The sequence below is a fragment of the Cydia pomonella genome, chromosome 13 (assembly GCF_033807575.1).
Source record: "Cydia pomonella isolate Wapato2018A chromosome 13, ilCydPomo1, whole genome shotgun sequence".
Lineage (NCBI taxonomy): Eukaryota > Metazoa > Arthropoda > Insecta > Lepidoptera > Tortricidae > Cydia > Cydia pomonella.
The window spans coordinates 20,711,709-20,728,888 of NC_084715.1; the positions used below are offsets into that span (position 1 = coordinate 20,711,709).

Below are 17,180 nucleotides of genomic sequence, written 5' to 3' on the forward strand. Positions count from 1 at the left end.
TGTTTTAAAATAATAAGAAAAATTAAAAATATATGGAAAACTAGACAATCAATAAAAATAACTTCAAAGAAAAATAAACGAAAAAAGTGACGCGAAAACATAAACTACATCGTTTTATCGATAAAAAACTAAAAGTGTATCAGCCTAAGAAATCATAAAACGTTGGTCGGTTATAAATAGACAGCTACCAGTGTTAACTGTAAAGTAATTAAGTAGTAATTACGACGAGTGCATCATGTTCGTCGGTCAACGAGATAATTGAATCACGACGTAATATGATTGCTGACAGCGAATTCATGTTATGTAGATGGTGTCTTGTGTCACGCCTCGTGTTATTGTTATTTATGAATGAAATGAAAGCATTTATTTCCAGCAACTATGAACTTATAAATTTTTAGTTGTTCCGTGCAGATTATACTTGTGTGCAGAATACAGTTTGCATAAAGTACCTATCTCACCTACCTAAATATTATTTATTTAATCTTTATTGCACAAAAGAAAACCTTATAGTACAAAAGGCGGACTTAATGCCATTAGGCAATATTATATTTTTATAACATTTATTTCTCTGTCTTCTTAGGATGTGGTTTTTTACAATATGGATATAAAAGTCAAATATAAAAACACATTAAAAACAATACAAAACACATTGTAAAAAACCTTACCTAGGGTGCCGCCAGCAGCGGGGCAGGGCCCAAGCTGCCGGTGGTCAGGGCTGCAGAGAGAAAAACCGCCGGACTATCCACGCCGTGTCCAAGATCACCGCCTTCTGCATCTGACCCTTGATCCAACCACCTAGCGAGAGTCTCTCTAGCTCTCTCTCTCTCTCTCTCGTCTAGCGGTGTTGGTCGAGACTCTTAGCTATGAGACCGTATATGTTTGTCTCGTGTGTTGTGTCACTATGTTACTCGTATTGTTTTACAATTCCTAGTGAAATCTCCATTTTTAAATAGCAAAACAGGGAATGGAATTTTATCGTTAACTATGTCTGATAAGTCATTAATACAGTATACACATTAATATAATTTGCCTAACAAATTATTTTTACTTTGCTTTGTGTTTTGCCAATATAGATTTTATAACAGTGTGTGTGTTAAGCGCTGGTGGCCTAGCGGTAAGAGCGTGCGACTTGCAATCCGGAGGTCGCGGGTTCAAACCCCGGCTCGTACCAATGAGTTTTTCGGAACTTATGTACGAAATATCATTTGATATTTACCAGTCGCTTTTCGGTGAAGGAAAACATCGTGAGGAAACCGGACTAATCTCAACAAGGCCTAGTTTACGCTCTGGGTTGGAAGGGCAGAATGCAGTCGCTTTCGTAAAAATTAGTGCCTACGCCAAATCTTGGGATTAGTTGTCAAGCGGACCCCAGGCTCCCATGAGCCGTGGCAAAATGCCGGGACAACGCGAGGCAGGAGATTTTATAACAGTGTCAGTTATCTTTTTTTGTACAGGAAACTTTGTAAGTATATTTTAGGAACAATATACAGTTAACATTTTATAGTTCGACAGTAAACTAGTCATAAAAAAAAACTAAACTACTAACTTAGGTTATTACAAAAAAATATATATTGAAAAAAAATATAATTTCCGGCCAACCATTAATTTAATTCAGGAAATCGTAACGTTGGTACAGTCAGCTGCGGTATTGCATGGAGAAATTATTGAATGAATTCATTGATAACGGCGCCATGCACTTATACGTCTTTCAGCTTGTATCAAGAATAACTATTAGCACGAACATATAGTATTATTAGTAGTTTCTAGACGACCTAACTGAAACATGTCTGTGCTGTGGGATGCTGGAGCAGATAACACGCAAGTATCTGTTTGGACTATGATGTCCGCTGTTACTCAATTATCCCAATTAGCTTGATCATATCCATCCGTTTCCCTGTTAACTCTATTTCTGTACGCTCGTGTTTGAACGTGGAGTGGATATATCTAAGAAAGTAAAAATTACTATTAAAAATATAATATTCTCTAATAAATACAAATCAATAAGGTACCTACACAAACAGATATATTGTTTTATTTTGATTTGAATTGTATATTTATATTTTGACAAATCACACAATATAATTGGCTAATTGGCGTAGGGTAGACCGGGGACAATAGAAACACGTCATGATTGAAACAAGTCAAATTTCTCGAAAACTATAATACCTACGCGTCTGACGTAACACTCGGAACACGCGGTCGGCCATGTTTGAATCCTTGGCCAGTAGCGCTCGAGCGCCGGTGCGAGACGGGAGTGTCCACGAGCCAAACCAGTTTTTCGCGGTAAAAAGTAAGTATTTGTGCTCTCGTATATTTTCTTATAACTTCTTTTACTCTTGTATTTTGACTAATCAAATTATTTTGGTGTTATAGTTAGGAATAAACGAATGTTTTTAATGGTCGTTAATCAGCGTTCGAGTCTTTTTTATACATAATATTTGACCTTGAAGTGAAAAACGTGGTGTGGGGACGATATAAACAACTTGCTTGTGGACGATTGAAACGTTTCAAGCGTCCTCGTGTTTTAATCGTCCCCAAAAGTAACCGACTTCAAAATATAAGGTTTTGTATTCGATGCACATGTTTATTCTATTAATGTTGACATTTATTTGAAGATATACGAAGATACACGAAGTTTTTTTTTAATCTGCAGTTTTTTTATTCGAGATAATGTAAACATTTGTTTTTAACCGACTTCATAAAAAAGGAGGTTCTCAGTTTGACCCGTATATTTGTATGTATGTTTGTCCACGATTATCTCGCGTTCATCTTAACCGATTTTGATGCGGTTTTCAGAAAAGTTTTTGTCATATTCTGGAGAATTTTTTTGTGTATAGACCAAATGATTATTAACAGGTTTAAAAAAAAGAAGGATCTCTGTTTGACCCGTATGTTTGTAGGTATACAATTTAGTGAAAAAAAAAATTTGTGATTGTGACGATAAGCTGATGATAAAAGCAAAAGATTAAATTTTTTAACTAAAAAAAAGAATGAAACTTAGATAAAATTAAAAATAAATGAACGGGTTCATGTAGATACAGATTACATTTGAATCACCTTTTAAAGTCGGTGACCAACCTTACGTAATTTTTTTTTATCCAACAAGCACCGCGATCTAAATTAAACTAAAATATTGCAAATAATGCTAATTTAAAATATAATACTATACTACTACATCCTATTTCTGTACAATACATTTATTTAACTGTTTTTTTTAGATGCCCCGAAAACGGAAGCATGTTACGGAGAGAACCTCAAAAAGCATGTTTGCCATTTTAGCAACAACCGACTGCTGCCAACCGGCTGATTAAACAGGTCGGCCACTGCTAAAATTTATATCAGAGAGAGTTAAGGATTTTTTTTTGATAGGCATATCGCCATGTTTTTGTTTACGTAATAAAACAATTTATACTGATTATTTTATTGCGTCTATTATTTCATTTTACATCCCGATGTCTGCAACATTCGTTGTCACAGAGTGTGTGGGAATGGTTATGATTGAAACATTGTTATAGTTGAAACAAGCACTTTTGTATGAAACATAATTATGCTTGTTTTCTGCGATTCTATATCGTTATATCTTATAATTGCATTGAAACTACTTTGGTTAAGGTACATTTAAAAGGTAGCAGCGACAAAGACAGCTAAAAGTCGTATTTTCTTTTTTTTTTCTCAAGTTTTTTAGTCGAGATGTTCAGATACTCATAAATTGAGAATTTTTTATGTTATGCTTGCGGACTTTTGATGAGCTCATTGTATGCCGAGGTAGTGATGAAAAAAATTAAAACAGATATAAGTACTTTCATTGTGCCGAAGATATTTGAGTGTTTCAATTGACCTCACATAGTGTTTCAATTGACACTCATGCGAGGTCAATTGAACCATACTGCCCCATTCTCTTTATTACATTATTGTCAAAAAACTATGGATTATAGACCATCCAAATACATTTTATTTAGGAAGCAGATAACTAACCTTGAAATATTTTGAGCGTAGATCTTTCTACTCATCAAAATATAACGATCACAGGCGGTTAAAGGCAAATTGTTTCAATTGTCCCCGGTCTACCCTAGGCACTAGTTTTTACTAGCGACTGCGATCTGACCTCTCAACCCAGAGAGTAAAGTAGGCCTTATTGGGATAAGTCCGGTTACCTCACGATGTTTTTCTTCACCGAAAAGCGGCTGGTAAATATCATTTCGTACATAAGTTCGGAAAACTCATTGGTACCATCGCTCACACTATTAACTGTCCATCGGTGGACCTATTACAAAAGGCATTAGGTCCACCGATGGACAGTTAAGAGTGTTGCTAGTTTGTACGAGCCGGGTTTTGAACCCGCGACCTCCGGATTGTAAGTCACACGCTCTTACCGCTAGGCCACCAGTACTTTACTAATAGGTTCAATGTTTTTAATTTACCTATTGGTTTTAATTCTGTGTACGTATTTATGGTGATATTAAGATGTGGAATAGGTTTTATCCCTCTGATGGAAAAATACTCAAAGTTTAGTTCTGCCCATTTTCCGATTTAGCCTCTATCTAAGTAAACGGGACTCCCTATCTATTAACCTGTGTGATAAATATAAAATGTGATGGTCTACAGAAGTGACTTCTGTTTTTAAAACTGTGTATTACCTGTGTAAAGTATAAAACAGGAACCGAATTTCAAACAATTTTAAAATACTCTTAAAAAGCTCCTTTTAGAGAAAGCATATAATACAATAGACTAATCTCTAAATGACCAAACACTGGAATATATTAATATTATGTACTTTGCCATTAATTAAAGTTTATTGTAAACATATACGACCGGTCTGGCCTAGTGGGTAGTGACCCTGCCTACGAAGCTGATGGTCCCGGGTTCAAATCCTGGTAAGGGCATGTATTCGTGTGATGAGCATGGATATTTGTTCCTGAGTCATGGGTATTTTCTATGTATCTAAGTATTTATAAATATTTATATATTATATATATCGTTGTCTAAGTACCCTCAACACAAGCCTTATTGAGCTTACTGTGGGACTTAGTCAATTTGTGTAATAAAGTCCTATAATATTTATTTATTTATTTATTTATTTATATACTGACATTCATGCATTATCTAAAATCACATTATAATTTAATATATTAATAAACTAACCTTGACATTACATTTATCATCATTATTTTATTTATTTTATAAACGAACTTGACATTTTATATTGCAAAAACGTCGATAAAATATAAAATTATAAATATAGATTTCGTTGCCATAAGTATAAAATGCATGTACCTAGACTTAAGAAATATTGAGTGCCCTCACAGGTGTCATGTACCTACCATCCTCAAATTGTAACACCTAATGTATAATGAGCCTGACTGCAGTACAATAAAGAATATATTTTCAATGACATCGGCGTGACATCACATAACAAAATAAATAAAAACCATTATTATGTCCAAAAGTTCATTGTTCAAGAATAATGATGAATGAGGAATGAGTGATGTCAAAAGGTAAACAATATTGACAGTTATAATTAGAACTTGAGCCACAGATCACGCCTATTGGCTATTTATAGATTATGTTTAACTTAGCAGGCTATCGCCAGGTAAATATGGCAAGCCTGGTGCTAATCGAGATAACGAGATAGCTAATATTCGTAAATCGACTTCTATTAGTATATGCGTTCTGATAATTATAATTATAATCGAAGTTAGCCTTATTTTGGTCCATTCGCCTATTGTACTGAAATTATGATAAGATTTGTGAATATCAACCATGAATTGAAACAGCTCAAACATCTGTTAATCGGCTAAATTACGAATTTCTGTACAAAATTGCTTTTAGACGTTAATAACGTGATCTTGACTCGTTAACCTAGATGTTGGAATATCATCACGTTCCGTGTAAAAATACAGCAACAGTTAACGCACGAATAGTCAAACAATCGAAATTACAATTAAACTGTGTTAATTAATATATATAGCCGGTCAAAAAACTTTGTCAGTAGAAAAAGGCCCAAACTTTTTTTTATAGCACGATAATAACCCTTGGCGGGTACATTTAAAAAAAAACGCTTTTTTATTTAGACTTTATGTGCTATTGCTTACAAAAAGAAGGATAACGTAACGAAAAAAAATCGGTCCATTTTTCGACAAGTGATTTTACAAACATGGCTATCGATATCGATAAATCGATATATACCTAACCTTGATAGGTGTTAAAGTTTCCTATTATTTCATCCATGTAAAGGTGAAGTGGGCATAATCTGTGAGTTTTGAAATAAAAATATGAAATTTATTTGTTTAAAACTTTATTGAACAATGCACAATTTAACAAAAAAGGGTATAAATGCCGAACTTAACGCCTCAATGCTTTCTCTACCAGTCAACCAATGGACTAAACAGAAACAGTAAGTTTGGTGTAGGATTTAAAAAAAATGTATTTTATGAGGAATTACATATGGAAATACCAGCGTAACTATGGTATGAAAGGGAATAGATCCACTAGTAGCTACGTAAGTAAGTATACATAGTCATTGTGTATTGTTACTCAGCCTCTCGGAACCACATCACAGCTAACAGCTTCTATATCCTCCGATGAATAGATGATTCAATTATGTACTTACCTACATGTATATTGGTTGTATTTACACTTAGATGAATTCTGACAAATTTGACTCGCCACACCTACTTGCCCGAAATTGAAATTATCTAAATTTGTGTAGACGATGCGTCATTCAAAACACCTCAGTGAGTAAGTACCTTATTTGAATTAGAGGAATGATAAGTATGTATAAACTAAATTACCTAAGTATTAATAGTTATAGGCAACCTCAGATTTTTTTGCATTTTTAATATTAATAAATAATATTGATGTGTCTCTGTAGTAAGTACTTACACATAATGGACAGAAACATTTCCTTGTTTTTTGTGGCACTTTAGCGTAAACCGCATGTTTTATAATTAAAACGCCCTATTTTTTTTTTACCAACTTCCCTTTAAAAGGCGTATACTTTGGTGTGGTAAGTATACATATAAGTAAGTAAGTATTTAGTGTCCACAAACAGTCAATATTTGTCCATTATTTTTAGTAAGTAGATAATAATATATATTTTATTTTCCTTGTATTCTGTCTCCTTGTAGTCTGTATCATGAATAATTGAAATCTTCCCTTCATGATCAGTTCAAATAAAAACATTTACTTGTGTCACCGGTAAACATACATCTGCTATTCCCATTATCGTAACCATTATTTTATTGAATTTATTATTAGTATCGTAATTATGCTTGACGGTTACAGATGTACTGGGATGGAGCCAATTCTTTGTTCTGTCTGGAAAATTCATACATGAACCCTGTTATTGCGGTAATATTAGAATAAACTTCTTTAGACCCACCCAGAAAGTCATATCACAAAAAAAATATTAACACCAAACGATTATTTATTCGTCAACTTTTCCATCGTAAACCCCTTCACATCTTCTGAGGTTTACTTATGAATCTTGTAAAAAATATTTTTATTATGTTCAAAAATACTCACGTCAAAAATACACAATCTCGTACGCCTCATTTTGTCACACAAATTTCCACGATAAAAATAAATCACAGCTTCGCACTAAAATTAACGCTTAAACACGTACAAATGCATCGTTCGTAAACATGCAGTTTCAACTTTCGAATCCTATCGGAATCTAAAAAATGCCGCATTCCCGCGCCACTCGCTCCGCGCAACATCTGACATTTTATACACTTTTTAAACAAAACACGAAACCTTTACACACTTTCGAATGCTAAATCGACAAGTTCACGACACTTTTGACACTCGCACAACAAACCACATGTAGTCGGTCTAATTCGGACCGTCCCCGACTTGGCAAAACTACACAAAAGCGAATAGTTTACCACCACTCTTGTATACGTATACTGGCGTAGCGCTGTTGCCGATGAGCGAGAGAGACGGAATGCGAGTTATCAGTGTGCTATTGCATATTTTGCCTAAGTTTCGAGTCGACGCGTTGGCGTGCGTCTTTTTTTAATGCTCGTTAGAGAACGGGACGGCAGTAAAAGTGTTTCTTATGTTAGCGCAAAACGAAAGGGCAGTTGGGTATTGGGTGCCGGTTCCTAGGGCTTAGTACTTAGTGTGAGGGAGATGGATGTTTGTCGGTCAGTTCGGCGCAGGTATCCGGATTCCCTGGTTGTGCAGCAGTGATAACGCCGGTCAGCGGTCAGCTTGTGAGCCGACCTCTATATATTATTTATTTTATTGTAGACGAGAATAGCACCAACAGATAATTCTTGTTCAATAGAATATATTGATAAAAATAAATCAATCGGTTAATAAATATTATTGTAATACATATTCTGTTACCAATTATTTTATATTAGAAATAAAATGAACAACAAATATTAAATGTAAATAAAATGTTTATCGTCCCGTATATAATACAAGCTTAGTTTGGGGCTAGGTCGATCTATGTAAGGTTATCTCCAAAATAATTATTTTATTTAAATGTAACCTCAGCCAATAATCCTCTAAGACAATAAGTTAACATTTACCTATATCAATTTCCTAACAATTTTTTTACTAGGTTTTTGTTAGTATATGAAGTTAGCATAATAATTAATATAAAATCAAAATCAAATATCGATAAGTACTTCTCATATCGACTCGAAAACGGGATACGGCCCAACACTAATTTTATAAAAACATTTGTGGTTTGTTACAAAATTGCATAAAAAATATAGTCTCCTTTATTGATAAACTGTATACTATTTGAATGGGTAGATATACTTAATTAAAATACGGTGTCTTTACAAAATTAATCGAAGAATATAAATCAAAAGAACTAATAGGGAACAGCGATCATCGGTTTAACTTGTAGTGTAGGTAGGTGTATTGACCACTTAGTATTTCTTTTAGAATCAAACACGGATGTTTTTTTCTTTCCCGTATTTATTTAGGGACTTTTAATCTTAAGATTACGCCAGTCCCAACGTACCTTAAACTGACTGACTAATATAATTATACACAAATACATATACCTCCATTGCCTCTTCTGAGTTTGGTGTCGCCAAGATGCTTTGAAATGCGCCTACATCTAACCTATTAAGATTTATTGACACGGATGATGGAACATATATTATATATATTAGCAGTGCCGGATTAAGACATTTTGGTGCCCTAAGCATTTCTAGACCATGGTGCCCCCTCATCAAGATTACATTGAATTTTCTTGGTAAATTGAATGACGTTTATTGCCGCATTACTTCTGAGAATAGAATTTTCAATCCGTCACATCATTTTATCATGGATATTGACAGAACTGCAGTAGTAATGTTCCAAGAGTAGGTAAGGTCAAGTGTAAGCAAATTCGAAGACCGTGCTTCGCATAAGTCCGGAGGCCAAGCCAACCATGGTCCAAGTGTAAGCGAAGACGTAAGACATAGGCAGTATTCCGCACAGGATTTTGCAACCTCTAGAGCATTCCTGCGAAGCTCATTCATGTAAGGGCAAAGGCCGAGCTTTAGTAGGGGCTTAGCCATTGGCCATTGGTTTTTGTCAGAACAAGTACCAACGGCCACAAATGTCTTAAATAGCAAATTATTGTTTACGAAAACGGGACTTAATAGGGTAAGTTTTAAAATTACCTCTAACCCGACGTTTCAAGGACGGCGTTGTCCCCATGGTCTCGGAGAAGACTGTGTAAAGTCGACATCATTATTTTGACGTTGGAGGTAATTTTAGAACTTAATCAAACGCGAATAAGTCCCGTTTTCTTAAATAATAATGTGTCACAATTAGGCCAATACAATTAGATTTTTTCGACCTAAAAATACGTGTAATCCGAGTTTGCTCCATTCCAGGAGGTGTGAATAAATGTTTCCTCTTTTTCAGTTTTTTTGCTTGTAAGTCGAAAACGGTACGTCCGACGGAAAATTTGTTCTAATTACGAGTATTATTAAAATTGATATCTGAGGATCCGAAATGTAATTTAACTATGTTCTTGCAATAAAATATATTGATTGATTGATTCATTTAAGGTATCTTAATATGTATTCGTAAAAAAAGGTCGACATTTTTTATTTTTGGTAAAATCATGTTAATAATCCGAAAACGCTTTCTTACCATTGTCTGATCCACCAAGTGCTATTGTAATTGATAGTGGGTTCCTTCTACATCGAGTGGTTTGGCAATCCAAAGGAAAAAATTATCTCCTAAGGATCCCAAAATGTATGCACACCTCCTGGGATAGAGCAAACTGGGATTACACGCATTTATGACCAAATAAATGTATTAAAACAATTTCCAGCTTGCTGGGAATTAATTCCTCAAAACGCTATTTTTGGATCTAATTTGATTGGCCTAAATCGTGAAGTATTTTTAAAGGCAACGTCTAAGGCTGAATGCGCGGAGCGTTCGATCAGCACTTACGGATGAGGCCAAAGGTCGAGCTGGAAGAAAGCAAGGCTTGAATTTGACCAATGGCGAGGTATGAATAGCTGGACGTCCGGAGCGTTCGATCGCGGCGCGTTATCATATAATACAACTAATGGCGAGGTGTGAGCAAGGCAGCCCAGCTGCGAAAGAGGACAGCATGGATTTGGATCCATGGCCAAGCGAAAGTGGGGCAGTTTGCATAAAGTAGAAGACCTGGCGTCGCATAAGACCTAACGCCGAACTGCAAAAGAGTGGCTTGAAATCGAACCTATAATCACGGTCCTCCTACTGCTCGGCCTTTGCCTTAACTCGAAAGCGCAACTTAATAAGATGCTTTTGTTTTTCGGCTTTCGCAGGGCCCTTTATTACACTTTGACAATTAGGTCGCAGGATCGCGGCTCTGCAGCAACTCGGCCTGGCCGACACATCTGGTGTGCAAGAGACCAAAATACGCTACAAAATCGGTAATCTACGTCGAGAAAATCGGTTGGCTACAAGCCCGACGGTAAGATTTTTTGGCCATGAGCTTTGATGGCCTCCGCGTAAGGTTGGAGATATGCTTACGTGTCCTCACTTTCTTACGACCCTTCGTTATTAGATGGGTACTTGCACACGTATCAAAAAGTTTCGTGTACATAAGTACTACACTACGACTGCGATGCTGATGCAGCCTGCGCGTTTTTTTTTTCCTATGATTTTGGTGCCCCCCTAGACGTGGTGCCCTAAGCAAGTGCTTATTTTGCTTAATGGTTAATCCGGCACTGTATATTAGGGATGTATTCTGTATTTAAAATAATTTGTCTCAAACTATAAAGCTATGGTATGGAAGCTCCAGGAACTTTCTGCCTCGCACAGCTAAACTGTGAAATGAACTGTCGCCTGCGGTGTTTCCGGACCGATACGACCTTCAAACCTTCAAGAAAAGAGCGTACTCCCATCTTAAAGGCCGGCAACGCACTTACAAACCCTCTGGTGTTGCTGGTGTCCATGGGCGGCGGTAATCGCTTACCATCAGGTGATCCGTCTGCTCGTTTGCCTCCTCTACTCGTACCATAAAAAAAAAGCTATTATTGGTGTGTAAATCCAATACGAGCAATAAACCAAACCAGACATAGAATTTACCCGTGTAATTATGAATTAAGAACTTAAGAAGATTTTTTAAATTACACTTACGTAATTATGACCCCATAATTATTTTTTTTAATTTTGTGTGTTGCTTTACATTGCGAGCTGAATTATTTTGTATGGTTAATATTTTCATTGTATTAAAACATAATATGTATATAATTTAAATATTATTAAATATTAAGTATAAGACATTATTACACAAATTGATTAAGCCCCACAGTAAGCTCAAGAAGGCTTGTGTTGTGAGTACTTAGACAACGATATATATAATATATAAATACTTAAATACATAGAAAACACCCAAGACTCAGGAAATATCCGTGCTCATCACACAAATAAATGCCCTTACCAGGATTTGAACCCGGGACCATCGGCTTCATAGGCAGGGTCACTACCCACTAGGCCAGACTGGTCGTCATTTTAAAGAAAATGGTGTCTAGCTTCGCCTGCCGATTGCTCTACTGCAATGTATATGTGGGTTTCAAATGTGTGACTTTGCCGCTACGTTTTTCAAAGGCGTATTAACAAGAGACACGCTGCTTGTAGCGCTACGCATATTTTAAACTCGTTCTTGTTCTACGTACGAGTAAGTACACAGTGGGTTTTTGCCTGTTGTTGGTGTTGTTGGTATTTAGTTGGACTCGAATTTTGCTGCACACTTACAACTGAAGTACTTACCTGACCTGGGCCTTGTTACGCAAACAAAAAATAAAAAAAAATCCGACTAGAGACTCGGACTCGCACACCTATAGTTTCATAAAAACTTACTTCTACATTTAAATAGTTTGATTCCCTCACTCCCTTATGCGGAGACTGGGTAGTAACAATAGTACCCTGAAAACGTTGGCAGGTAAGATGGATGCACCTTTACTTAAGCACTGGAATAGTCTGCCTGTGGCAGCAACAGATGTTGAGAATTGGTGCATCTAGATTAAATAAATAAATAAATAATATTATAGGACATTATTACACAAATTGACTAAAGTCCCACAGTAAGCTCAATAAGGCTTGTGTTGAGGGTACTTACAAGGAAGGGTACCCAACTGTCCGACTCCGATTTGATTCATTTTGATATATGTTATAGAGTAGTCTAAAATAACGGACACGTATTTTTTTTTAGCTGCCCAAACTCAACCTGTTAGGAGAAAATGGCCTTCAAAGTACTAAAAAGTTACTAAATCTTCCAACTCCTATAGAAAGTGATGCTCAAGCAAACTGCTAGTTAATGGCTGGTTTGAGTATATGTTTGAAAGCAGAAAAAAAATAATGAGCACGTGTTTATACAGGGTGATTCATGAGACGTGAGCAGGATTAAGCATACACAATCAGTAAATGTTAATGAATCGTTCACCATCATATTTAAGTAAAACAATTACTCTTTTTATCTGGTATTTAACTTTTTGTTAAGGACAAATTTGATTATCTACAATCATGGACACCCTACAACACTTAATTAAGAAAGATAAAACCTCTTTAACCGTTATGACAGCAGTTTGATTATGAAGAAAACAAAATGTCACACTTGCGTGAGATACGATTTTTCAAAAGTAACCAGACTCCGATGACATTCAATTTGTCACTTGTTATGGATAAAACAAAGAGGGTGACCATACATGGCGTAAATAAATCAAAACTATTTTTTTTGAACAGTAAAAAATTAAAGAACGTTAATCTCACAAATACTGGTACGAAACAGTTGCTTATAACTTACTGAATGCTCAAGCTTGATCCTGCTCACGTCTCCTGAATCACCCTGTATATTATATATATCGTTGTCTAACAAGGTAGGGTACCCAACTGTCCGACTCCGATTTGATTCATTTTGATATATGTTATAGAGTAGTCTAAAATAACGGACACGTATTTTTTTTTTAGCTGCACAAACTCAACCTGTTAGGAGAAAATGGAAAATAATACAATAAAATAAATTAAATCTAGGCAATCTTTGATTTTGACGACCACTTTGGCCTAGTGGGTAGTGACCCTGCCTACGAAGCCGATGGTCCCGGGTTCAAATCCTGGTAAGGGCATTTATTCGTGTGATGAGCATGGATATTTGTTCCTGAGTCATGGGTGTTTTCTATGTATTTAAGTATTTATAAATATTTATATATTATATATATCGTTGTCTAAGTACCTACCCTCAACACAAGCCTTATTGAGCTTACTGTGGGACTTAGTCAATTTGTGTAATAATGTCCTATAACATTTATTATTTATTTATTAGTATATGAAACTAGTTAATTTTATTTTTTAGGGTTCCGTACCCAAAGGTTAAAACGGGACCCTATTAATAAGACTTCACTGTCCATCCGTCTGTCACCAGGCTGTGTCTCATGAACCGTGATAGCTAGACAGTTGAAATTTTCACAGATGATGTACCTATTTCTGTTGCCGCTATAACAACAAATACTAAAAAGTACGGAGCCCTCGGTGGGTGGGTTCGGAGCGTTAACGATTGGCACGTGGGCTAAATACCCTGTATTTACGCCATAACATTGAAGTCATAAATACGGACGAGAAAATGCGTTGTGTCTTTTGGTGGCTAAAGAATATAATTACACTCTCTACGAGAATTGGGGTGCATATTGGGTTGCATAAAAGTTTAAGTCATATCTTTGATACGCATAACAAGTTGTGACAATGATCATTGTGCATACAAATGAAAAAACATATTATAGCAGTTGTCATATATTTTTTGTCCATACCTAACGAACCTAACCTAAAATTTTATGCGAATTAAATTTATGACTATAAAAATTATGACACAACTCATTTATGACAAAAACCCAGTTATGTTTAGGAATAATTCTAACTAAAGATTTTTATGACTCCCAATTGTACCTATGCATTTTATGACAATTAAAAATATGACAAAAGTTGTTATGCTACCAGAGGGAGTCCCCGACAATTGATTTCTGTCGTGAAATGAATAATATAAACTTTCTTGTATTTCGAGGCACTGGGCAATGTTAGGTACAATCATCATTATCTGAACCAGATAAATAACGCGCCAGATGTATCTACCACCCTGGGATACTCTTCCAAATATTTCCAGATAGTTCTTCAGTTCGCGTTCAAAAGTATCTTTCACAGTCTAATTCTGAGGCATATCTCTTCTTGTTAAGAGTCCGCAGCCAGCTCGGCGGAGTTTCACCTTCCCATACAAACGGAGTTTCGTTCTTATTTTAAAACTACGTGTTGGATTGTAATGAAACTTTGCACATACAATGACATGTCTGAGGTATATTTATGCCTGTAAGTAGTTTATATATATTATGTATAGCTCCAGCTTATTAATTGTAGTTGTTAAAGTAGCACCGCCCACAATTTTTCTGCTTTGCCTGAAGGTTGACTGGTAGAGAATGCCATGGCATGTGGTCCGCCTTTTGTACTATAAGGTTTTCTTTTGTGCAATAAAGGTTAAATAAATCAATAAATAAAACAAACGAAATAGAGCAAAAACCAGTTTTGTGTGAAAAATTTACATTGGCTGTATTTTTTAGAGCCCCGTACAAAACTTTGTTGACTGAGCTCTTATGGAATCACTTCGGTCTTGCAAATCGGTTAACTGCGTTTTTTTGAACTATGGTATCTGAAGCTACATAAACTGATTACTGGCACAGATATACCTCCTATTGTAAGTACAAAGTTTCAGATTCAGAGCAATCTCGTCGTTTTAAAATGAGAGCGTAACTACGTTTGTATGGAGAACCGAGCTTGCTGCGGACTCTTTAAGTCATTAAAGAATATAAGTTGCTTTTGACGCGTACTCTGATCCGTTGTTTTTGACGCTGACTGCGAATTAAATATGCATAGCACTGACACTTAGAATTTCGTGTAACAAAAAGATCCACAGGAAGCTTTTCTATTTTCCGTATGACCATTTGAGTGTAGTTACTCCACGGCTAAGTAAAGGTTTGTACGGAGCAGTTAAGTTTATCAACATTGATAAAGGCAGCCGATCGCCTCCGTATGTGGGTCGCCACTTGTGTTTGCTGGTCGTCGCTTTGTGGCGACAAGTCGGCCTTTTTCTGTACTAACTAGAAATTATGAATTAACATGGCCACGTCGGATCCTCAATCTGAATCCCCCAGCATCTATTTAGATTATTTATTTATTACTCAAATATTTATTTATTGCACAGCATTACAGTAAAAACCAAGGCACTGACAAAATAAAAGAGAATACAAGGAAACAAAAACAAAAATAAACAGAAGACAAAACATTAGATTTGGGCGACGACATCAGCGTGGCTCCGTTGCGTCTCTTCTGACTTGGTTGGTTATAAAAACATGCTAAAATATGGCGTGAAGTACCTAAAAATTAGAATTATTTTGTTTTTGCTCAGCTAAGGCAGACTAACTGCTCGGTTTAATACAGATACTATAATATGGGATTGGATTAACAAATACAAGTTGCCTGCGTTATGGATTCGACTAATATCTACATGCCAAGTAAATTAATATGCTAAACTTCTAAAAAATACATACACCTAAAAAATAACTGCCATAGGGACCACCATTCGACGCGAGAGATACGAGTACAACAAATTAATAGCATGCTTCATTATGATTAAACGCCAGGTTACAAATACTAAGTACGAATACCTTACTCTGACTACTTTATTAATTTAATTGCAAACGTTACAGACTGACGTGCCCGTAAAATGCCTCCTCAAGTGTGATGTATGGTAGGAAGGTAGGTAAAAGGTACCATTCCTTTGGAAACAACCGGGAAGAATAGAGCCAGGAGCAACGTTGGTACCGCATTGATAAAGTTAGTAGGTTGTAATCAATATATTTTTGAAGGCCGTTTAGTTTTACGTCCTGACAAAACAAGGACTAGAACTTAATGACAAAGTTAAATAGCATAACATATTATATGCCCTTGTCTTCCAACAATCGACACAACCGGAAAGAATGCGATTTGCCAGCCGTTTGCGATAAAGCCTCAGTCGCGATACGACCGCAGCATTACAAAAGTAATAGTTAGAAAACTCCTTCACAATTGTTTCTGAAAACAGTTGCGCAAACACAATTTTCTAGCAGTATTCCGTCGGTGCGTGAGCTGTGCGCGTGGCTCCCGAGTCGACCCACAACTCCTGAGCATTATGGTGACAGGGACGACCCGAGCGGTATGAGCAAACTATGGTTGAAAGACTAGTTTGTTCGCCCCGGCTCGTGTCGTTGAACGTCACGATATCCACGTGTTTAGTGCCGATTTTTACGCTCCAGATCTTTATCGGAAATGAGCTGGTGAGTTTTTTTTCAGTTCGATATTAGTGTCGACAAATGGTTGGTTGGCCTTAAAAGCGTAACGTTTTTGTCTACAACTTTAGACTCCGAGCACGCTGAGTTTGTATGGACTCTTGCTTGTGACAATGTATAGATTTGCCATACTTTACGTAAAACTTGGCGAAAGACAGCGTGGACGGAAGGATGTTAAGTACAGTTAAGTATAAAATGTTTTTTTTTTTCAATTGATACTACTTATACATTAAATAAATTCTGAAAAAAGGCCACAATGTAACCGTTATTCTGTTAATATCCGTTATAGAAACGAGTTATTAATAAAATAATTAAAACATATTCGTCGGTACGGTACGTAACTACTTAATTAAATGTTCG

At 36.0% G+C, this 17,180-nt stretch overlaps 2 protein-coding genes across 2 annotated transcripts in view; both read right to left on the reverse strand.

Annotated features, from left to right (window-relative positions):
* Nucleotides 1-7,864, reverse strand: part of LOC133524597 (protein halfway) — a 54,724-nt gene extending 46,860 nt beyond the window's left edge. The window contains exon 1 of the mRNA XM_061860705.1: nt 7,525-7,864. Within this exon, the coding sequence (XP_061716689.1) occupies nt 7,525-7,554 (30 nt within the window). The 5' untranslated portion in view covers nt 7,555-7,864. The remainder of the gene's footprint in view (nt 1-7,524) is intronic.
* Nucleotides 1-17,180, reverse strand: part of LOC133524590 (protein real-time) — a 289,768-nt gene that overhangs the window by 150,066 nt on the left and 122,522 nt on the right. The gene's annotated exons all lie outside the window — the stretch shown is intronic.